Here is a 25571-nt window from a genome sequence, read left to right on the forward strand (position 1 = left end):
GAGAGGCCTTTGTGAAAACATTGGAATGTTGCTTTGCGGGCCTTTACCTGTTAGTAAAAGCATGGAGCACTCTATTGTCTGCAATGGAGTGCTCCACATTCCAATGTTCTAATAATACTGACATTAAAAGTATGCTATTGTATTGTCATTGCAACATTACCGTAGTTGCAGTGCAAAACAAGTTTTTTTATACTTTCATTTCTAAACAAAACATACTATGTGTATTTGTAAAACGCATATTCACCCAAGAGTATCTTGACGCTGAATAACAGATGTTTATTGTTACCCAACTCAGTGGTACTCATTGACAATTTGACACAGACTGACATACAAATACCACTGTGAGATCCAAAGAGATGTAAGTCCATCCAAATGCAAGGTACACCATACGTCAAGCTACATAAAGCAAAACATTTTTTTTTAAATATTTGTCTTTTTATTAAGAAACCTGATTGTTTTGACACTGATGTCGTGATCATTTTTTTTCCTTGAGATTGAAATTCTTTTCTCATTGCTTAGAAATGTTATGCTGATGACCTTGTTCCGATACTTTGGAGTATATATTTATCGTAGTCTTTCCTGGGGATGCCACAGAGGTGTCTTCTTAGAGATGGTATTTTTACTGTAAACTGTGTAAGTAAAATCATTCATTCATCCATCCACACATCCAGCTTCCTAATGCGATACAGCACACTTGCCCCCAGTTCCTGTTAGTGATCAATACTGAACTTTTCCAACTGTAGCTCACGCTCCTATTGTATGATTGTTCACTTTCTGTTCACCAAAGGATCAACCATATGGTAAGATTAATACCCAAACACAGGACTTTGCCTGCCCATGCCATCTCTTACATCCCACTACACTTGTGGTCTGACTGTCTATTAATCTATACTCTTGTGTTCCTCAGAGAGGTGCCTCAGTACAGACTGTAGTGTTGGGGCCCTAGGCCCTCATGGTGAAAGGAATGAGACACAGGACACCAGTTAGGGGATGGTAGATCTGGCCACGAGCACGTGCGCTCGGGGTCTTTTATTAACAGCGTCACCTGACCCAGTGACGTCCGTGGTGGGTGGGTGTTCAGTGTAGGGTTACACTTACAACAACTAGACTGTGTCCTTGCAGGACACTACATCCCTCCCAAAGTTCCGGGAAGAGAAAACAAAATGTCCAACCTGCAAGACGAACAGAACAAAGCAAATTTACAACCCCAACAGATTTTCTTCAGACGATCGGCTGGGAGAATGCTGAAAGTTCCTGGATCACAAAGTCAGTCAGATGAGCTTCACCTCGGCGGTGTACTTCAGATCATCCTTGTCTTGCTGCGCTTATGTACATTGTTTAACACTTGGGGTTATCTGGAGCAGAATAGGATTTGACCCTTGAGGGGTCTTGCCGGTGTTCCGAGTCCGGTGAATGACAACGCTTGTTGGTTGTTGGAGACAACTGCGGCACGAGAGGTCTTTCTTTGGATTTGCTGATCTTGATGCTTTCACACCTCCTGCCGGCCAAGTAACGTCCGACTTGCCTTTCTTGCCCGACTCCTCTCTCACTGGAGCCTCGAAGATTGGCCTCTCCTGCTTGGACTCTTCTCTCACTAGAGTCACTGGGAGGACCCTCTTGCTGGACACGATGGAACCCGGTGGACCGTGCGGGGCTTCGCATGAGCCGCGCAAAGGCATCGCTGAGGAACTGCCAACGGACTCACCGCCAAGTCGCTCATGATGTCCTCGGGGGTGTTGATGTCATCCGCCAGGATGGTCTTGCCGTTAGGACATGGGTTCAGTGTCTTCATCAGACCGTTTCTCGTTGCCAGGTGTTTACCTGGGACCTTCGTGCTTCCTGTTGCCTGTCGTGGAGCTGCCGCTGCTGCACCTCTCCCATCCGGATTCCTCTCTCACAGGACATGCGGCCGAGGCCCTTGTCCCTTGGACTGCCACTTGATCATGTGGGCTGTGCGGGTCGCTGCGGAACTTCGGACATGGCCACAGTCGAGTCTTGTGTAGTCCACAAGGGTGGATTGTCTAGTGCTCTGGTATGCTCTGCTTCGGCAAGCTTCTGGTTCACGGGGCACCCATACGGTTCTTCAGTGGTTGGTCTCCTCAGGTGCGAGTTGTCGGGATTACTGGGATCCACACGGATGTTGCGATGTTCCTTGGACAGCACTGATGTTCCTGTGTGCTGACTGTTGCGATGCTCCTTGGACAGTACTGATATTCCTGTGTGCTGAGTGTGGTTCTCTCTCTCTTCCCCTTGTGGAGTGATGATGTGTTACTCCATTCTTCCTCTTCGTCCTCTTTCTCGACGCGGTCCAGTCCTCTTTCTTGCTTGCTCTTTCTAACCAGGCTTCTCCATGTAGCGGGCCCTCTACATGTATCTCCCCTGGTCCTGTCCATGCGGTGGGAGACTGTCTTCACTTGGCTTGATGACTAGACCTGCCGTCGTATCTTCCCTCTACTTGATCACTTCTTTTATTTTTCATCAGGAAAACCCTTCGGGTTTGTCTCTACGGTTCCTTCTTCGGCGGCACTTCTGCAATTCTCTGGCGAATTGGCTTCTTCCCTTTCTTTGTGGCGCCGCGCCCTTCTTCTCCCTGTTCCATCTCGCGACGCGGTCTGGTCACCGTACGTCTTGCTCTTCCCAACCAGTCTTCTCCAGGCAGCGTGCACTCCACCTGTTTCTCTCTGGTTTGGGCATGGCTTTCCGACACTGTGATCTTCTCTTCTTGTGACTGGACCAGTCGTCAGGATCTTCCCTCTTTACTCAGAATGTTAACCTGTGGTTGTCGAAGTTCGCTGGTCCATGTTCGTGAACTGTCTTGGTGGTCGAACTTCTTTGCTTGGGTGTGACCTTTGGTGAGTCGGCTTCTTTGTGTGGGCACGACTATTGGTCGAGTCGTCTTCCTGCTTGGGTGCGACCTTTGGGCAGGTCGGCTTCTTGGCTTGGGTGCGACCTGTGGGCAGGACGGTTTCTTGGCTTGGGTGCGACCATTGGGCGGGTTGGCTTCTTGCTTGGTGCGACCATTGGCGGGTCGGCTTGTTGGGCACGTCACAGTGTTTTGGCGTTGGCGCGCTTTGTCTGCACGGAGGAGGGTTGCGTCACCGCTCCTGGTGCATCTCTGGTGCATGCCGCCATGCGTGCTGACGATGGCGCTCTGGTTGCTACGAGATGTTGCTGTCTTTCTTGGGGGCCTTTGTGCGTTGTCCCGTGGCGTTGGCGTGTCGCTGTGCAGCGTCACTCTGGCGCTCCTGGTTCCTGGCACTCTTGGCACGTTCCAGCGCAGTGCTGCGCGGACTTGTTGTGCGGGTGTGGAGTTCTTGCACTCCTGTCGCGTTCTTGCGCTTTGTGGTACGGTTCCTGCGTTGCTGGCGCGTTCCTGCGCTGTCTCCCTTTTGTCCTCAGGAAGTTGCGTATTGACGTGGCGTCGTTTGGGCGTGGCTGTGTTCCTGCACACGGTTTGCTCAGTTTCGCATTGTGTTGTTGCAGGCTTGTACTGGTGCTGTCTGGTGCATGGGGTTCCTTCACTCTTTGCGCTTCTGCGCAATGCTTTGCTTCTGGCGCGTTCCTTAAGGTTATGCAAGTAAGCTTGGCGCTACTCTGATGTGATAAGTCTCTTGTGCTGCTGGTTACTGCAGGCTTGCTTTAGGGCTAGTTCCTTGAGTGGTCTGTGCTTCCTTATGTCACTGTGCAGTGACCCTGGTGGTTACAGTCTTTGGCTTGCGTTGCTGCCCTGTATTGCTCTGGTGGTGTTCCTAAAGTTTTACTTCCTCTGAGGTGGTGGCAGCTTTTCCTGTCCCTGGGCTGCTGTGCGCATACCTTGCTCTACGGGTGCTTTGCAATGTGCTGTACTTCAGTCTGTGTGAGGCTATCTTCTGTTCGCATTCCCCGTGCTGCTACCATTGCACAGCATAATCCTGTTGCTGGGTGTGATTTCACCCCTGGCCACTAGGTGGCGGGGAGGTGCTCCAGAGCAGCTTGACGGCTTCCACTTTCTGCCGGCCGCCGTTCTTGGGGCTATCGGGCAGGCAGGCGCCTGCAAACTTGTTCACGGTGCTAGCAGCACAGGGAAGGTAGGCCAGTTTTCCTTCCTTCCTTCTGGGCTCTTGTTGGGGAACCAATTAATTGCGGCAGCAGGTCTCCGTGTGCGTGTGGATGGGGTGGGGGCACTGCTCCTCTAGGCTGCGGGTGAGCTCCGCGTTGTGCGCCAAGCGGCTGGGGTGCTTCACTGGTGCCACTGTTCTCTCTGCCTCAGCGGCACTGGCCGCATTCAGTCATTGTCTCTCGTTGCTCTCCCCGCCCGCAGAACTCTTCAACTTCACACACTACGCGGGGCGGGGGAGGCTCGGCGCTGCAGCTGAGGCATGCCTGCTCCGTGTTTCTGTGCACTCTTCTCCCCGCAGCAGCTCCTTCATGTACGCGCTGGGGGTGTTAGCACTGTTCTTTGCCCTTCTTGCCCGCTGCGGCTTCACGCAGTCTTCGCGGGGGTGTACACTGGGCCGCTGTGTGTGCGGGCGGGCTCCGCAATAATACACAGCGCCTGGCGGCTCTCACTTAATGTTTATTCACCCCGCCGCCGCACTTCACACGCGCTGCGCGGCGGGGGACAAGGCTGGCAGGCTGCGGGTGGGCTCCGCTGGTCCTGGTGTGACATGGGGACAACGTCTGGCGCCGCTCGCCCTGTTTGGGGGGCACAGTTTACATGTATAGCGGGTGGGCTCCGCTTGGCTTTTGTGTCTCGCTGCGTGGTTGCCAAGGACAGGAGGCGCTATAGGCAGGCCGCGGGTGGGCTCCGCTGGCGCTGCTTTCTGCAATGTTCATAGGGGGCTGGTGGGCTCCGCTTAATGTACAGTTAGGTGAGGGGTCGCTTCTTGCATGCGCGGCCGCGGGTGGGCTCCGCGAGTCGTGCTTAACTTATATATGCCCGGCTGGGCGTCGCTGGACTTGCCGGTGGGCTCCGCTTCGGCTATTAAGCGCCTGGCAGCTCCCCTCACGCTGCGGCGCTCTTCGGCACAATCTTTCACACCTCCACCGCACTTCACACACGCGGCGGGGGAAGCGCTACAGGCAGGCCGCGGGTGGGCTCTGCTGGCCTTGCCTTATTCTCAGTTTATTTTCGGCCGCGTTGCACGCAGGCCATGCGGGTGGGCACCGCAGTTGTGCAGTCATAAGAGGGGGTCGCTCCTGGCATACGTGGCCCCCTCCGCTCACCTTCGGCCGACGGGCCTTTTCTCCTCCACGCGGGTGGGATCCGCGGAGGTTTCACCGAGTGGTGGCGGCCGATGCAGGTGGGCTCTGCATGGCTCTTTCTTCGCCTCCAGGCAGGGACAGCTCACGAGGTGTGGGGTCGGCTCCCGGTCACCTCCTCAGTCGTGTCGGCCCGGGGCTTAGCACACGCCCCGCGGGCCTCTCGGCGCATCGCGCCGTGTTGCAGTGGGTGCCTCCTAGGCGGGCAGCTCTCTCCCCCTTTTTCCAGGATGTTTGGCAGTGGCACGCACGGGCTTCACTACCGACCTCGTCGCCAATGTAGTGTTGGGGCCCTAGGCCCTCATGGTGAAAGGAATGAGACACAGGACACCAGTTAGGGGATGGTAGATCTGGCCACGAGCACGTGCGCTCGGGGTCTTTTATTAACAGCGTCACCTGACCCAGTGACGTCCGTGGTGGGTGGGTGTTCAGTATAGGGTTATACTTACAACAACTAGACTGTGTCCTTGCAGGACACTACACAGACCATGTTGAGTTTGGGTTTACAGATTTTACTCGATGATGGTAAATGGTTAACAATTTGCACCTAATGCAGTTATTGGGCTCACTCATCAATCATCTGAAATGAGCAAATGTTTTGCAGACCTTTGTAAACCTATTTATTTAACCTCTACAAAGTAGGTTACTACTTAGTTCTTTACATGTGTGTAACAGCGTATACATCTAATGAGCTTCCTGGCAAGACCTCACTATATAATGTGTTCATTAGACTTTGGGACTATGTTTGTGCTACATAAATACCCATAATAAAAATAAAATAAATAATGCACACGCTTGTTAAGAGGGCACTTGCCATTTCTGAGTCATTATTTGCTGAAGAAGCTAGCTCCAAGGGCACTGTCTGCAAATCACATGTCATATTTGCTTCTGGTTGTAGGTCTGACAGGTGTTGTTTCCTGGCGACCAGAAGGTTTGGGATGGCTAGTAATTTTCTGGAGGTACTTTGGGCCAATTTTACCTTGCAATTGTACATGAGTCAAAAGACCTTAAAAACAATTCTTTTTCTGTACGTGGAACCAGTGCAGTCTTTGCAGTTGGTCTATCGGCAGTTGTGTTTTTTTAGCCTGAGGATGAGGCGTCCAGCTGTATTTTGTGCTTCCTGTAGTCTTGGGATCAGGTATGCTGGAGGACCAGCACATAAGGTGATACGATTGCCAAAGCAGGAGATCACTAACATTGCAAGAAACACTGCCTGAGGTAATGCAGGTTGGGGACTTTTTGATGTGTTTCAGTTGGAAGAACATGCTTTTAACCAAAGCTCCTCTCTGAGAACTGAGGCTTGCATCTGTATCATAAATGATCTCCAGGTTTCTCACTTTTGATTTGAATCGTATAGTTTGGCTGAAGAAATTGAATGGGGCCTTATGGACTTTTTTTGATGAGGTGTTGAGAAAAAGGGATGAGAACTTCAGTTTTAGAACATGCACAGTTGAGGCTGTTGTGTCCCAGTCAGGTCTTGATGGCCTCTAGAGTGTTTGCTATTGCAATGAATGTGTCACTTACTTCTGAAACCCTTATGTATATTTTATTATTATATGTGTAGAAATGAATGGATATGTCATGGATGTGTAGGAGATCCATGCAGGGTTTGATGTGGATACAGAATAGTAAGGGAGACTGGAGGATCCCTAGAAGACCCAACAAGTTACTGGGCTGATTTGGGAAGATGGTTCTCTGGATCTTGCTTTCTGGCGGTCGTTGCACAGGAAGAAGGTGAGCCACTTGAGCCACTATAATACATTGGCCACAGATTGGAGTCTGTGCAAGAGGATTTTGTGATCTACCGTGTCAAATGCAGGTGATAGTTCAAGGAGGATAAGCATGCTCAAGGCATTCTGGTCCCTTATTTCTGGAATTTGGTCTCAGGTTGTCAGGATGGTAGGCTCTGTACCATATTGTGGGGCGGGGGCAACCACAATGTTGAGAGTCATTGAGGCCATGGTTTCCTCATGGAGGCGACTGGGAAGAGAGACAGCAAGACAACTCTGATGATCACTTCTAAAGTACTTTTCCACTTCAGAGTCCTCTTGGCCAGCCCAACATTCCAGTGGAGGTGGCCTTTGACCCATGTCTGTTGTGGTTACTAGTAGCCTGTAGGTGCCACAGGCTTCTTGGAAGTGTGCTTACTCTTGAACTAAAGTCATTTTCCTTTAATTATTTTTTAAATTTGAGGTTGTGTGGGAGAAAACGTAGGGCTATTATTAATGGTGATTACCAGCATAGCATCATTGAAGTTACAAGTAACATCAAAAAGCCTGACCACACTTCTTAGCTTGACAGAGTGTAAATCCACGTCCTCCACTAAGGATTTCATAATGACCACATAGGTCCTAGTTCTCATTGCAGTGTGCATGTACATCCCTTTGATCTTCACTCCATAACCCCAGAACATTTTGCTCTGTGTAGTCTTAAGCATGATTTGTGAAATATGTCTACGTAGCATTTCAATACTGTGCTGAGATATAATGCGACCATTTTTTATTACAGATTCAGGCAACATGGAGGTTCTCCACTTGTATGGGAGCGAGGCACAAAAAAAGCAGTGGTTGGAACCGCTCCTTGAGGGAAAAATCCAGTCTTGTTTCTGCATGACAGGTAATGTGAGACACTGCAACACACGGTGCTGTTAGCATGGATAGTTTCCTATTGCCTAGAATGATGAAAAACCGTACTACTAAAATTGCACACCTGAGGAATGACACACAAGAGCCAGATTTAAAGGTTGGCTTGTGGAAGTGTGTCTGCCATTATGGCAAAGGTTATTTTTCTCTCCAGGTGGTGGACAGAAATCCACCGCATATTGAGTTGTCTGAGGTTTCTCTCTTAAATTTGCCATATCTGCCACTGGAGGAGTCACAATTGGCACTGGGGAACCTCTGCCAGAAACTCTGTGACTGCCTGTATGATGGTGGAATGTGGCAACTGGAAATGTAGCTGAAAGCGAGGGTACATATTCAGTGCTACATATCTAGTCTCTCTAACACTCTGGCTTGAGTTTCCCAGCATGCAATGGACAGTAATCTCACCTTTATGTGGAAGTCTTCCACTTTTTCCATGGGGGTTTTTCACAGACCTCAGTCAGCTAGAACTAGTGGGTGGACTCACCACTCTAGATTTATAGAGTGAACCATCATCATTTGTAACTTGAGGCAGCCTGCTCTGCCACAGGAAGGATGGGCTGATAAGGAACTGATAAGACCTGTTAAGAACTGATAAGACCCTGACTTCCTGCTGGGCCATTTTACTTGGACCCTCCCTATGTGGTACAACAAAATCAGTGTCCAATAATTAAGCAACATTATTTTTATGCTTGCAAGTAGGAATTTTCTTTAGTAAAATATCGGTGATGGGTTGTAACGCTGGCATCGGGTAATGTATAAGTTCAACTGAAACCTAAGACAGGAGGTCCCAGCGACGCTCAGTGTAGTGTGGAGGAACACAGTGAAAAGCAGTGATGGAGCTGTGTGGTGTTTTGGGTTTGATAGCTGTGCCGTCTGCACCTTGTGAGTTTTCAAGTGACCAAACACTGGCCTGGGAGGGAAAAAAAGCTAATACTAGCTGGTGGATGCTAGAAACATTAGAGTAACTGCATGCGATCCAAGAAGGAATTGTGTGGTTTATGCATTGTTTCAGCACACTGGACAGACTCTGCCATTTATGCGTTGATTAGCAGTTGCATGAAGTAGTATCACCCCGGATAAAGCCATGGGTGCTCACGGATAGAGGCTGCGGACCAAGGCACAGCCCAGCCATGCCCATATATTTGAACAGTATGTGGCATTACGCCCAGAACTGTCGACTTTGAAACTGGGGAACCAGGTTCATAAATGCCAACATTTTAGACCGGAAAATGGGAGATATTGAAAAAAGAATTCTATTGAAGCAGAAGCAATTTCAGACGGGAAGCAGCTAAAATAAAGCCAATAGCTTCACAAATTGGGAGTCCCCTACCTGAATCATGTCTATTGGCGTGTCTGCAGGTTTGAATCCCACTAACTGCTCAACTTCCTGTGATTATGGGCATATCACATAATCTCCCTGTGCTTAAAAAATGATTGTGACCTTACACAAATTAATCTGTTGCTCATGTAAAGCTCTCCAAAGCCCTTGAGTTTAAATCGCGCTATATAAAGTTGCAAATATAAAATGCCATGGCAGAGGGGAATGGCAGTGCTCCTTCCAGAGTCCACAAGCTTCCCACTCCCAAAAGGCTCTATCTGCCCCCTTAATAAATCACAATGAGTGTGGTGAATCTATTGACATACTGGGTAATTCCTATTTTTAACTCCTTCTCTTCGGGTTATTGGACCCCTTTTGGGTAAAAAAAATAACTTCGGATGAGGTGAACTTACAAACGTAACGTTGCATGCTTCATCATTGGCAACCTACTCCCACAGCGGTAAAATGGTATTACCAGGGCAGACTCGACCCCAATTAACTTTGTAAGATATAGTCTTTTGCTGGATAGTACACGGATCCATTTCATTAAAAAAATGCCTTAAGAATGCCACAGGTATATATATTTCATTATGTGGCTCCTCCGGTATAATAAAATAAATAATAAATATTAACAATAATATTTTTTATTATATATATATATATATATATATATATATATATATTCACAGAAAAAACCATAGGTTATAGACCATATATAGTTAGGAATTTGCATTTACAAAACCTTGAAAATTCACTGAAAAAACCATAGGTTATAGACCATATATAGTTAGGGATTAGCATTTAAAAAACCTTATTTTATTTGCACAAAACCATTGAAATTCCATATATAGTTAGTTGCACTAACTATATATCGCGGACCCGCAATCCACTGCTGATGATGTCACATATTACATCATTCATGACATGGTCAGTGACATCACTGATGACATCACTGATGACATCTCAAATGACATCACTGATGACATCACTGATGACAACACCCAGTGACTGTATGTTTCTGTAAAGTTAAAATATGTCTTACATATTGAAGAATGAGTGGATGTATAAGTGTCTGGATGAAGGATTTAGTAGGTGCATGACTGACTGTATGAGAGAATGATTAAATGTGTCTCACTGAGTGTATGGGTTAGTGATTAAAGTGTCTTAATTTGGCAATCATTATTTATGTTGTTCTGTAAACTGCTGCATGTTTAAATCAGTAGCTATATCAGTAACTATATGGGTTATTGAATGGTTGCCCAAGTATTTGTATGGGATACTGAGTATGTGTGTGGGTGGCTGGGAGGTGTATAACTCTGTGCATAGATGTGTGAGCAGTTGATTCCCTAGGTGTATGGGTTCAAAAGTGCATGTAGAAACAGCTGTATGGACAGTTGACTGTGTGCATGAGTATATTGGTGAGTGAATGGATATCTCAGTGCTACATGTCAAAGTAAGTACATATGTAAAACACACTCCATGTGAGAGTTGACATATATAAATAACTGAACATAAGAGCCAGTGAATGTGTGAGTGGCTGTATGAATCATTGTGAACTTGTATCAAGGACTGTATAAGAGAGTAAATATGTGTTACTATATGTTTGAATAAGTAAGGTGTGTATAACTGTATAGTTGAGGAAATGGAGATGTGATTGATTCTTTCCATGACTGACGATGTGTGTGAGTAACTCCATGGATGTGTGACAGTCTGTGAGTGCCTGTTTACACTGAGTGTATCTAAGGTTATATTAGAGTCTGAAGATGTATTATCACATCAGTGATGTAATCAGTAATGTCAAATGAGATGTCAGTGATGTCATCAGTGATGTCATTTGAGATGTCATCAGTGATGTCATCAGTGATGTCATTTGAGATGTCATCAGTGATGTCATCAGTGATGTCACTGACCATGTCATGAATGATGTAATATGTGACATCATTAGCAGTGGATTGCGGGTCCGCGATATATAGTTAGTGCAACTAACTATATATGGAATTTCAATGGTTTTGTGCAAATAAAATAAGGTTTTTTAAATGCTAATCCCTAACTATATATGGTCTATAACCTATGGTTTTTTCAGTGAATTTTCAAGGTTTTGTAAATGCAAATTCCTAACTATATATGGTCTATAACCTATGGTTTTTTCTGTGAATTTCATTGGTTTTTTAAAAGCTAATATCTATAGCTGTAAAATATATTCTTTATTAAGTGACGTATCATGTAGCTCGTGAGACGCCTCATGATGCATCGCATAACCGTGACGTATCGTCTCTGCAGCGCAAACCAAACCCAAAACGTAAGCGCGCCAGAACACGCTTAAAGATATATATATATTTTTTTAACCTTAATTAGACAAAATCCACACGTGCACATATCACAAACGTTCAAAAAACACAATATGTCGGACTCCCGTTACGCTGCCGGTTAGCTGCCCGGTTAACGTACCAGGAAGCACCTTTACCGCGAAAAATCGCAATTTTTTTTTCTTTTGCCCCGCAGGGAACTTTAATAGCCCCCTCATCAATCCTAGGGGTTCAGGAGGGGTCTGCCTTACCCCTTTCATTCATTTACACCTTTTTTTTTTCCACCTCTTGTCTCTCGATCCCACAGAGAGACAAGATGGCGGCCGCTCCAGACTGTTTACAATGATAACAGCCAATCAGCTTCTCCTCAGACTCCTGTTACACTGCCGGTTAGCTTCCCGGTTAGCTGCCCGGTTAGCTGCCCGGTTCGCGTACCAAGACGCGTCTCTACGGCGAAAAAATCGTTTTTTTTTTGGTTTTTTTTTGGCCCCGCGTGGCTTTATAATATCCCCCTCATCAATCCTAGGGGGTCAGAAGGGGTCTACCTTGCCCCCTTTCCTTCATTTCCCCCTTTGTTTTGGCCTCCTCTTGTCTCTCGATCCTACCGAGAGACAAGATGGCGGCCGCTCCGGACTGTTTAGAATGTTGACAGACAACGGAGAGCCAATCAGCTTCGCTTCGCAAAGTTCCGATACGCGAAAAGTTCGCGACCCGGAGCGCTACCCGGAGCGCTGTTACAGATATATATCTTGTTTTAAATGTTAATTTCTCAAAATCCACTGAAGCACATATATTGAGACCTAGCAAAGGCACATCGGGCTAACAGTCCCTACAATTTTGCCAAGTTTCGTGGAAATCCATTCAGCCGTTCGGGCTAAAAGTGAGGCCAACCGCCCTATGGAAATTAACATGGGAAAAACGCGTTTTGGGACCCCCCTTTTTTCTCGGCCCCCCCTTGACGAACCCCCCCCCAAATTTCCAGGAGCTGCTCAGAAACAAAATGTGCCATTTTCCTGAAAATTTCAGCCAATTCCGTCCACAAATGCCAAAGTTATTAGGCATAGAATTTTCAAAAGTTCCATAGTATCGCCAGTAGGTTATATATAACGGGCGTTCTAGGAGAAATATATATATATATATATATTACCTACTGGCGGTCGCCAGTAGGTAGTTATAGTTAGGATTGTTTTCCATAGGTAATCCTTTGGCGCGGGTTGAGGAATCTGCCTGAAAATTTCATGAAATTTGCCTCGCTGCGCTCCACTCCTTCCCTGAAAGTTTGGGGGGGATTCGTCAAGCGTGGGCCAAGATAAAAAGGGGCCCCAAAACGTGTTTTCCCTATGTTAATTTCCATAGGGCGGAAATTTTTAGCCCGGACGGCTAAATGGATTTCCACCAAACTTGGCAAAATTGTACGGACTGGTAGCCCGATGTGCCTTTGCTATGTCTCGATATGGTTTCCAGTGGATTTTGAGTAATTTAGGTTAAAAAAATATATATCAATAAGCGCGCCCCGGTACGCGCACCGGAGCGCGCTCCAACGCGAAACGCGATTTTTCGAGCGGAAAGCTGATTGGCTCTCGGGTGTCTGTCAACATTCCAAACAGTCCCGAGCGACCGCCATCTTGTGTCTCGGTAGGATCGAGACACAAGAGGTGGCAAAAACAAAGGGGGAAATGACCAAAAGGTTTGATTTTCTCGGGGGGAGCGCCCGGTACGTGCACCGGGGAGCGTACCGGGGAGCATACCATGGGGAAAAAAGAATGACAGATTTTTAAAAAAAATTAGCATTTTTTTATAAATTGGAGGTAGTTCTAAAAAGAACTGTTTTTTTTATTCTTTTTGTTGTTTTATATTTTTTTATTGTTTTTTGGAACATTTTGTACTCTTTTTGGCTTTTATGAACAATTTTATATTTTTGGGGGAATTTTTATGGGGACAAACAAAAAACAGGGAATCTTAAACGGCTCAACTGGAGCAAAAAAAATCAGGAAAGAATTAAGGTTTCTTTGGGCACTTGTGGTTGTCACCAGCATGGTTGATGAGTTTAACACTTTGCTCACCATAGCAAATTGTAGGCCCACAAAATATGCAAACTATTTTGAAATTTCCAAACTGGGTTTGGATGTTTGGGACCATCTCCCTTGTCTCTGGTCCCGATGGAGTGGGTTGGGTACTTTGGGAGGTGCTGGGAGAAGATTGGGGAGGGTTTCTGGTCAGTTCTCTGACCTCTGCCGCACTATAGTTGTTAGGGTGCCGGCGTTGCATGTGGCGAATCATGGTGTTGTTGCCAAAAGAATATTTTTTGGCAGGGTTCCCCCTGGAATGTACAGTGCCACAGATCAGACAAGTAACCTTTGGCGCATTAACTTTCTTGAGGCCCCTTGGGATTTTAAAAAACTCCCAGACAATGTGCTCCTTTGGCTTGTAGGGGGTAGTATCTTCTGGCAGGTAGCGCCTCTCCTCCTCCTCCTCCTCCTCCTCCTCCTCTTCTTCATCTCCACCACTGTGGTGTTGTGGTGGTGGTGGTGGTGGTGGCAGTGGTGGTGGCTGAGATGCTCCTGCTGCCGCTGCTACTGTAGCCATTTCTCAGTACAAATAGGTACAAATAGGTCTGGAAACAGGTCTTCCTCAGTCAAAGTACAAAGTGAGAATGAGGAAAAAAGGTGGGGGCTTTCATCATTAGGAAAACAAAACTGTCCTGAACCAATGAAAAGTGTTATTTTCAGGTCACATGACCAGGGCTTTCATCATTTGGAAACCAAAACTGTCCTGAACCAATAAAAAGTGTTATTTTTAGGTCACATGACCTGACGCGCTTACGCAATGCGCCCCGGGGCGCGCCCGGGGCGCTTACGTAGCGCGATCGTATGCACTCAGGTGCTTCTGGGTGCGCTTACGCCGTGCGTATCACGCGGACCAGGCTACGCGATACGTCACAATGATGTTTTCGTTCGCGGCAATAGCGCAAACGGGAGGCTCACCGCTACGCGCACCGTGACGCGCCGCAAGACTGCGCTTAACGGTGGGCTCACCGGTACGCGCACGGGGAGCGCTCAAGGGCAAAAAAATATATATACATATATAAATAGTATTACATAAATATACAATATAGGATTCATTACAAAAAATATTATATTTGATAGCAATAGAAATTTTCTATTAAAAAAACTTTGAAATTCACTGAAAAAAACATAGGTTTGAGGCCCTATATATAGTTAGGAATTAGCATTTTCAAAACCTATGTAATTCACTGAAAAAAACATAGGTTTCACACCAGTTATAGTTAGCTGGAAATTTTACTGGCATAAAACCATTGAAATTCCCACGTTATAGTTAGTTGGACTCACTATAACTTGCGCACCTGAAATGCACTGCTGATGACGTCACATATTACATCACTCATGACATGGTCAGTGACATCACTCATGACATCCCTGATGACACCATCCTTGCGACAGAGTGACAGACCTCCTTTCAGTGTAATGTAACCCTTGAAACACATATTCAAAAATAGAAACTAACATTTTCAAAAAAATTGAGATACCCATACCAGTTACAACAACCAATTCAGTAATTCCACCATCTATATACACATCCACTCATTCAGCAACAGTTCTATATGGTCACTTATACATATACTCACTTATCATATGTAGTGATACACATATACGTCCTGTTACACACTGACAGTCATCCAAAAGTTACTCACACACATACTCACACATGCAAATAAACTATTGAACATCCATTTGTTTGCATATACAACTATACACAGACTAGCACATTACTTCTAAGGAAACTTACACATACTTACTCTCTTAAACAATCACTTATAGAAACACCTACTTATTTAAACAGGAACTCTTTCAATCTCTCACTCTCACATATACTCACTTATATACATCAATACTCACATATACAAGATTAAAACATATTTAGTTACTCATATATATATATTCACTGACAAAACCATAGGTTTCACACCAGTTATAGTTAGCTGGAAATTTTACTGACATAAAACCATTGAAATTCCCACGTTATAGTTAGTTGGACTCACTATAACTTGCGCGCCTGCAATGCACTGCTGATGACGTCACATATTACATCACTCATGACATGGTCAGTGACATCACTCATTACATCACTGATGACACCATCCAGTGAATGTGTGTCTTTCTGAAAAATAAATATGTTTTATATATGTTTTATATATTTATATATATAACAACCACCAGGCTCTGGTGCTCCTCGATCTCTCCGCCGCTTTCGACACGGTGGATCATTCCATCTTACTTTCCCGTGACGGAGCGGCGGGGGTCGAGGGCTCAGCCCTGGTTTGGCTATCGTCCTTCCTGAGGGACCGCACCCAGGCTGTCCGGCTGGGCGATTTTTCGGCCACCCAACTCAAAGTCACTTGTGGTGTTCCTCAGGGTTCTTCTCTTTCCCCTCTTCTGTTTAATCTCTATATCTATCCTCTGATCTTTGCATTTCAGCAACTGGAGGTCACTGTTTCCAATTATGCAGATGACCTCCAGCTTATCTTTAATCTGTCTTCTTCTCCCCATTCTATTTCTAATTTTAAGTCTACTATGATTTTCATCAGGGACTGGATGAACCACAACCATCTGAAGTTGAACCCTGACAAAACAGAATTGGTCCTTACAGGTGGTTCCTCCAGTCCCTGGAATTCCTCTTTCCGGCCTTCCTCTTTAGGATCCCCCCCTACACCCTCTTCCTCAGTTAAGACCCTGGGCATTAAACTTAATAATCATCTCAACCTTCACTCACAAATCAGTTCTGTTGTTTCTTCCTGTTTTCTTGTTCTTCGAACTATCCGCTCTGTTTCTCGTTTCTTTTCTCCCCTTGCACTTAAGTTAATCATGTCCGCTCTGGTTATCTCCCGGCTGGACTACGCCAACGCCCTCTACAACGGCATCCCAGCGTACAGTCTGCGGAAGCTCCAGCTGGTTCAAAACCAGGCGGCCAGATTGGTGTATGGCCTCCCCCGCTCCCATCACTCTACTCCTCTACTGAAGGCACTACATTGGCTACCTGTTAGGGAGCGATCCCTTTTTAAAACTGGTTGCATGGTTTTTCAGGCACGCCAGGGGACTGCCCCTGCCTTCATCTCTTCTCTGCTAAAAGAGTACATCCCTGTCCATGAGCTTCGTTCATCTACCCAATCACTCCTTCAGGTACCCCGGTACAGACGCAAGAAATGGGGCGGAGCCAACTATTCATTCCTGGCACCATCCTTTTGGAATTCCCTCCCCGATCACTTGCGTCTGGCTAGACACTATTCCCTTTTCCGAAAAGATCTTAAGACCTTTCTCTTCACCCAGGCTTTTCTTAATGTGAACTGATTTTAATTTTCTCTTCTCCACCTTGTTCCTACTGCTAAATTAGCCTCCACAGCGCCAAGAAACCGCACGGTGAATGTTGCGCTATATAAATATTTTAAATTCAAATTCATATGTATATGTAAAGGTCGATGGAAGAATAAATGTTTAAATAAGTGTCTAAACGGATGTTTTTTTTAAAAAAATTGATTGGTTAAGTGGCTTATTAAGTGTATCTTAGTGAATACATATATTAGCGGGTAATGTTTAAATATTAAATATATGTATCAGTGTTTCACTTTGTGTATAAGTGGCTGCATGGGTTGGTGAGTAGCTACATGTGTGTGTGTGTATGGGTTATTAGATGTTTTTTTTTATCAGTATGAGTGTCTGTATGGTTTGGTGGGGGTATTACTTAGCACATAGATGCATCAATGACTGACTCACTGTTTTTATGTGTTTTGAAGACCGCATATGTGCAGGACTGTATGGGTGGATGAGTGTGTATATGTGTGTGTTAGTGAGTGAATGACTGTCTCACTAGTGTCTTTATCAGTAACGACATGTTTTAATCTAGTATATGTGAGTATTGATGTATATAAGTGAGTATATGTGAGAGTGAGAGATTGTAAGAGTTCCTGTTTAAATAAGTATGTGTTTCTATAAGTGATTGTTTAAGAGAGTAAGTATGTGTAAGTTTCCTTAGAAGTAAGGTGGTAGTGTGTGTATAGTTGTATATGAAAATAAATGGATGTTCAATAGTTTATTTGCATGTGTGAGTATGTGTGTGAGTAACTTTTGGATGACTGTCGGTGTGTAACAGGATGTATAGGTGTATCACTACATATGATGAGTGAGTATATGTATGAGTGACTATATAGAACTGTTGGTGAATGAGTGGATGTGGTTTTATGTCAGTAAAATTTCCAGCTAACTATAACTGGTGTCAAACCTATGGTTTTTTTAGTGAATTTAATAGGTTTTTTAAATGCTAATTCCTAACTATAACTGGTGTGAAACCTATGGTTTTTTCAGTGAAGTTCAAATGTTTTTTAAATGCTAATTCCTAACTATAACTGGTGTGAAACCTATGGTTTTTTTCAGTGAATTTCATAGGTTTTTTAAATGCTAATTCCTAACTATATATAGGGCCTCAAACCTATGTTTTTTTCAGTGAATGTCAAAGGTTTTTTAATAGCAAATTTCTATAGCTATGAAATGTAATATTTTTTATAATGAATCCTATAATGTATATTTATGTAATACTATTTTTTTATGTATATTTTTCATGGTTTTATTTTTTTTTATTCTTTTGCCCTGGAGCGCTCCCGGTAAGCGTACCGGTGAGCGCACCGGTAAGCGCAGTCATGCGGCGCGCCCCGGTGTGCGTACCGGTGAGCGTCCCGTTAGCGCTATTGCCGCGAACGAAAACATCATCGTGACGTATCGCGTAGCCGCGTCCGCGTGATACGTACGGCGTAAGCGCACCGGGAAGCACTCGAACGCATACGATCGACCTACGTAAGCGCTCCCATGCGCGCCCCGGGGCGCGTAGCGTAAGCCCGTTGGGTCATGTGACCTGAAAATAACACTTTTCATTGGTTCAGGACAGTTTTGGTTTCCAAATGATAAAGCCAGTGTCATGTGACCTGAAAATAACACTTTTCATTGGTTCAGGACAGTTTTGTTTTCCAAAAGATGAAAGCCCCCACCTTTTTTCCTCATTCTCACTTTTTACTTTGACTGAGGAAGACCTGTTTGCAGACCTATTTGTACCTATTTGTACTGAGAAATGGCTACAGTAGCAGCGGCAGCAGGAGCATCTCAACCACCACCACCACCACCACCACCACCACAAGGACCACCACAACACCACAGTGATGGAGAAGGAGAAGAGGAGGAGGAGGAGAGGCGGTACCTGCCTGAAGATACAACCACCTATAAGCCAAAGGAGCACATTGTCTGGGAGTTTTTTAAATCCCAAGGGGCCTCAAGAAAGTTAATGCGCCAAAGGTTACTTGTCTGATCTGTGGCACTGTACTTTCCTGGGGGAACCATGCCAAAAAGTATTCTTTTGGCAACAACACCATGATTCGCCACATGCAACGCCGGCACCCAAACAACTATGCTGCGGCAGAGGTCAGAGAACTGACCAGAAACCCTCCCCAATCTTCACCCAGCATCTCCCAAAGTAAGCAACCCACTCCATCGGGTCCAGAGACAAGTGAGATGGTCCCAAACATCCAAACCCAGTTTGGAGATTTCAAAATTGTTTGCAAAATTTGTGGAAGGACAATTTGCTATGGAGAGCAAAGTATTAAACTGATTAACCACGCCCCTTTTTACACCTCTCTGCAACGCATCCCCTGTGCATGTTTGAAGAGGGGGAACTAATTCCCCTTGCATACTGGGGGCCCGTGGGGGCCAACTAGCCCACCAGGAGCCTCCAGTATGCGCCAGGGGGCTGCATTGCAGAGAGGTGGCCACACCCTTTTTTACACCTCTCTGCAACACAGCCCCCGTGCATGTTTGAAGAGGGGGAACTAATTCCCCTTGCATACTAGGGGTCCCTGTGGGCCAACTAGCCCACCTGGAACCTCCAGTATGCGCCGGGGGCTGCATTGCACAAAGGTGTAATGAGGCTATGCCCCTTTTTACACCTCTCTGCAACGCAGGCCACTGGCGCGTTTGCAGAGGGGGGACTAATTCCCCTTGCATACTGGGGGTCCCTGGGTCATATCTGCCCAAACACCGATATTCCGAACGATTGAAAATGACTTTTCTTGAGAAACATTCGGATTTGGATTATCAAGTCCTATACTTTGGAATTTTTGAAAGACTGACTTTGAGGATGCTATAAATTACTCAAGTCTGCCCCAATTGTGTGGGTAAAATTGATACCTATTCACTTTGAATAAGAATGTACTTGTGTCTCGTCTAACATTTGGAAGAAATATCTAGTTATACGACAACAGGATACCGACATAACTTGAAGGAAATAAGAACGCCCTGAAGAAGTTCTGTTGTACAGAACGAAACGTTTCAGCTGGCTGTGGTACATAAACTTAAGGAAAATAAAAGCATTTGAATATACACCAAGATTCAGCGCTTCAATAAGGACTCTAAGTGATATGATTTGATTGAACTTATTGTGCAAGTGTTGCTGTGCCAAACTTTGGAATATTCTCCACTACTCTCTACTACTTACTCTCTCCTACTCCACTACTCTCAAATACTCACTCTCTACTACTCATTCTCTACTACTCTACTACTCTCTCTCTACTACTCACTCTTTACTACTCACTCTTTACTACTCTCTACTACTCACTCTCTACTATTCTCTACTACTCACTCTCTACTACTCTCTCTCTACTACACACTCTCTACTACTCACTCTACTACTCACTCTCTACTACTCTACTACTCATTCTCTACTACTCTCTCTCTACTAGTCTCTACTACTCACTCTACTACTCACCCTACTACTCTCTACTATTCTCCCTCTCTGCTACTCTCCCTCTCTGCTACTCACTCTCTACTGCTCTCTACTCACTCTCTACTACTCTCTACTATTCTCTCTCTCTGCTACTCACTCTCTACTACTCTCTACTACTCTCTCTACTACTCACTCTCTACTACTCTCTCTACTACTCACTCTCTACTACTCTCTACTACTCACTCTTTACTACTCTCTACTACTCACTCTCTACTGCTCTCTACTACTCACTCTACTACTTACTCTCTACTACTCTCTACTACTCACTCTCTACTACTCACTCTCTACTACTCTCTACTACTCACTTTATTCACTCTACTACTCTCTACTACTCACTCTCTGCTACTCTCTCTACTGTTCTCAACTACTCTCTACTACTCACTCTCTACTCTCTATTACTCACTCTCTACTCTCTACCTCTCTCTACTTTTCTCTCTACTAGTCTCTACCTCTCTACCGCTACCTCTCTACCTCTACACCTCTACCTCTCTCTACACGCACACATATACACATATATATATGCATATATATGCATATGCATTTATATATATGTATGTGTATGTATATATATATATATATATACATACATATATAAACCTATATAATCTGTATATCTAATTAACTACAAACATATATGTATGCATATATATACATATATGCATACAGATGCATGTTATTTACATGAACATTTTAAAAACACTAATAAAACAAAGCTAAAAAGCCACCTCATTACAAACAGAATGGCTTTAACTTAAACGAGGGCGAGATCTATTGCATTTTCAATGCTTGTTTACTTTGGTTCCATCAAGAAGGCATTCAGATGTGTCACACATTTGACATAAATTCTGAATGTTAGCACTCTAGTTGCTCATTAGATCACTGTAGTAAAGCTACTGCTCACCAGGGAAGTCTGCTGCTGGTATTCAAAGTGCATGTTTCAGTCTGCATGCCAGAATTTTTTAATGAAATTGAAGAGGATTTGAGAAGTCACTCAAAATGTGCCCACATTTTTCTTTCTGCAGCACTTTTCATACTTTCTATGGCAAAATATACCACCTCATTTTGTTCCTTTTTAAATTAAATGTTTTAAGAGTTACCACTTTATTCCAATCAAGATGGCTTCAGGTGTGCCATACCTTTGTAATAAGTAGGACTGTTAGCGCTCTTGTTGTTCTTTAGAACACTCTGGGACATTCTGTCATTGGGCTATACTTGGGCTACATCTGGGTGATATTTGGGCTACATTTGGGCTCTTTTGCCTCTGGTAGCCATCTTGGGAGACTGCATGTCAGAATTTTTTAATGAAATAGAAGAGGATTTGAGAAGTCACTCAAAATGTACCCTAATTTTTCTTTCTGCAGCACTAATAATACTTTCTATGGCATAATATACCCCCTCATTTTGTTCCTTTTTAAATTAAATGTTTTAAGAGTTACCACTTTATTCCCATCACGATGGTTTCAGGTGTGCTATACCTTTGTAATAAGTAGGACTGTTAGCGCTCTAGTTGTTCTTTAGAACACTCTAGGAGGCTGCAGTAGAACACAAAGGAATCAACTGACAGTCTCTGTCCTTGTTGGATGTACTCCGCCCAGATATATATATATTTTTGAACCTAAATTACTCAAAATCCACTGGAGCACATATCTTGAGACATAGCAAAGGCACATCGGGCTACCAGTCCCTACAATTTTGCCAAGTTTTGTGGAAATCCATTCAGCCGTTCGTGCTAAAAGTGAGTCCAACCGCCCTATGGAAATTAACAAGGGGAAAACACGTTTTGGGACCCCCCTTTTATCTCGGCCCCCGCTTGAGGAATCCCCCCCAAACTTTCAGGGAAGGAGCGGAGCGCAGCGAGGCACAGTTAAGGAAAATTACAGGCAGATTCCTCAACCGGCGCCAAAGTTATTCCCAATAGAATGTTGCGGATTTCCTATAGAAAACAATCCTAACTATAACTACCTACTGGATATACATACACTTGTAGCTCGTCCCGACGTTGTCCGGGTATGAATTGCTGCCGGCCAGTAGTTTATTGTTTTGTAGGATTTCGTTCTGATAGCATTTCTTATCTGTGACAGCCCTGTGAAATGCTCTGATTCACAGTGCACTGCTGATGCACTTAAGAGTGCGCGTTCAGTAGTGTGTGAACTCGAGTTTCCCTACTTAATTTTTCCTTGCAATATTTTATAGTGCGAACTCAACAACATGGCATGAGCACAATTTACATTACAGAAGAACACATTCATTTATGGTAGGCACGTGGAGACAACGCCATTTGCCTGGAATCACAGGATGTTGAGCTGATGCAGAGATTCGAACGTAGCTCCCCAGCTCTAAAGTTCGCATTTCTAGAACTTGTGGCGGGAGGTGTGTCTAAAAGTGTATGTCGGTGCTGGCCATCAATGAGAGAGACCTGTGCATTTTTCAAATGGGTGGTGAAAAAATATATGTATGTTGCTGGAGATGTGGGCCGCCGTGCCACCAATGTACTTACCGGGGGAGGGTAAACACCCATTATTCCACAACTTTCTTTCCGCATACCATCACTCCGCATACTTTCATTACGAACGTACCATGACTCCGCAATGCCATTATAACGCATGGCATTACATTTTATATGCTTTTACCTCGCATACATTTACAACAAAATTCTACCAGGTAAAGGAACGTTTAGATATATATATATATATATATATATATATATATATATATATATATATATATATATATATATATATATATATATATATATATATATATATATATATATATATATATATATATATATATATATATATACACACATATATATATCCTTATTTGAATTTCAAGTCCTGAGGTACAAAAGAAAGCACATAAGTTTTGGAATGGTGATGATTCTTAGAAAAAGCGTTCAATTGGCAAAGAACATGTGATATAGTGGTACTGTAAATCACATGGACTAACACATGCTTATCACACATGCAAGTGTGTGCTAGTGTGTCTTTGCTTACCCTCTTTAGGGCTACTCTTTACTCCATGATGTGCCCTAGTATTTTTTTTTACCCATAATGGGCCCAATAATCTGTGAACAAGGAGTTAGGAAAAGGAATGACCTGTTCTGTCAATAGAGTCACTGCACCCGTTGTGATTTATGATGTGTCGCAGGAGGAAGTGTGTGTGTCTTAAAATCTCCTTTTCTCTCAATGTGATATTATTATCTATATGCCCTCATGCAACACCCCCTCGATCTGCAACAGCCCTTCACCTCAGGTATTTACCACCTGCTCAGTGTAGGCGGTAAATATATTTAAAAACTCCCTGAAATCAGTGAAACCCTGTAGTAATGGGCCGGGTAAACTAAGATCCAGCAAGTTACTCATCCCAGGCAGTTTAACTCATACTCCCTTTAAACTCACAGGGTGATACTGTGCAGAGCTGTTAATTTCAGCGCTGGTACCTCCGTGCGGAATAAACGGGGATCTTGTTAAGAGAATCTTAGTGATTGCTAACTTGGTTAGTAGAAAACTCATCAGATATACAGTAGGGACTGGAGTTTGCTGCACCACTGTGTCTGTGATTGTGCCTGGATAACCAGGAACACTGGTGAGCACATGCATATTCGAGTTAAAGTGGTCATTGGTCCATAAGTAAATCAAATCAAAAGTTTCAAGCAATTCTTTGGCAGTGACCCCATCTTTTTGACCAACATTATCATGAATTGTGTTCATGGGCGTATCAGGACACATCTGGGCCATATCACACTTCACAGGACAATTATGGAACTGCTTGAATATAGAATGTTCTTTTGCCATATGAGAGTTTACCTTGGGAATTAATCCAGCATCCAATTCTCTCTGTGGTCATCCCATTCACTTACACACTTTTTTAGTCAGGTATCCACTCACTCAGTCACTGGCTTACTCAACCCAAGATAGTGGGTGTCACTGTCTTCTGCTGCTCACTGTGTAATGTGGACCTGTGTATGGGTGCCATGTTGAAATATGTTCACCCAAAACTTGGTGAGGTGAGTGCTTGTTGTTTTCGAGTGACTGTTCAGTCCAGCATCAACAAATCAATGTAGATGGGGAAAAGTGCAGAAGCATACCTAGTGACTGACAGTGCAGAAGTTTTGGTGAGTAGTTTGGAGGCCACCAGTTAGCAGGGGTAGCATGTGCCCACAATAAGGAGAGAATGGTTCACAAACTGGGGATCATGAATTTCTTATTGCTTCGGGTTCCAGCTGGAACTGAAGTGGTGAACATGAGAAGTTTCCAGGATATGAGGAGTCCAAAGCTGAGAAAGTGTCTTGAGTATAAAGTTACTTATGTTGTTCTTTTCTCTTTTTCCGTTTGATATGTGCTGGTGGTACACATAGCCAGACATGAACAGATGGAAGCGGAGGACCGAGCCCGGGTGGTGGGTGTTTGTTAGGGGGGGCTTTAAATTCTAGAATTTTGTACCCATGTAGACGTGAGTACTGCTAGGCTAGCTACAAAGAAACAGACTTCTATACAGCATTAGGGGAGATACAATGTTGAGTAGGTTGGGGGAGGGAAGGGTGGACCCTGAAAGATGCAATACATAGATGTAATAGAGAGAATCTGGATGAGGGAGGTGAAACTACAGATGCAATGGGGTGGAACTACAGAGGCACAAGAGTAGAAAAAGTGGGTGGGGTAGCCGAACACCAATAAAGAGGGAGCATAAAAGGACAGGTAATGTTGCATACTGTTTAATAAGGAGAGGGATAGCAAATCTCTATGGTGACTGCAGTGGTGGTGAAGAGCAAATGCTGGGTTTCCAACAGGGAGGCCAGTTTACAATTTTGCATAGTTCTCTGTGCATAGTTTACAATTGTGCATCATTGTCTTTACAGAACCAGGCGTAGCTTCAAGTGATGCCACGAGCATGCGATGTAGCATGGTACGAGATGGGGATAGCTACGTCATCAATGGCAAGAAGTGGTGGTCCAGCGGTAAGTGAAAGCAACTAGGGTGGAAGTCTGTGCCTCTGTGTGTTTGACATATTGCATTAACTACATGCTTCATAAGAAGGACCAATGCATATCCTTGTTTCTTCAGAATGACATTGCAAAATTACAAGTCTTTTTCTTTGACACTTCATGTATGCAAGTATTTTGTTCTTTGACACTCCATAAATACGAGTCTTTTGGTTTAAAACTGCATGAATATAGGTCATTTTTATGGTCTGCCTTGACCAGCTGTCAGCAGACAATTGTGT

At 44.5% G+C, this 25571-nt stretch overlaps 1 protein-coding gene across 1 annotated transcript in view; it reads left to right on the forward strand.

The window, feature by feature from the left end:
- Positions 1-25571, forward strand: part of ACAD11 (acyl-CoA dehydrogenase family member 11) — a 399787-nt gene that overhangs the window by 229683 nt on the left and 144533 nt on the right. Inside the window, exons 12-13 of the mRNA XM_086942043.1 lie at positions 7750-7857; positions 25207-25305. Of these exons, the coding sequence (XP_086798169.1) occupies positions 7750-7857; positions 25207-25305 (207 nt within the window). The remainder of the gene's footprint in view (positions 1-7749; positions 7858-25206; positions 25306-25571) is intronic.

Source organism: Lissotriton vulgaris, chromosome 10, assembly GCF_964263255.1.
Source record: "Lissotriton vulgaris chromosome 10, aLisVul1.2, whole genome shotgun sequence".
In the NCBI taxonomy this organism is placed as follows: Eukaryota; Metazoa; Chordata; class Amphibia; order Caudata; family Salamandridae; genus Lissotriton; species Lissotriton vulgaris.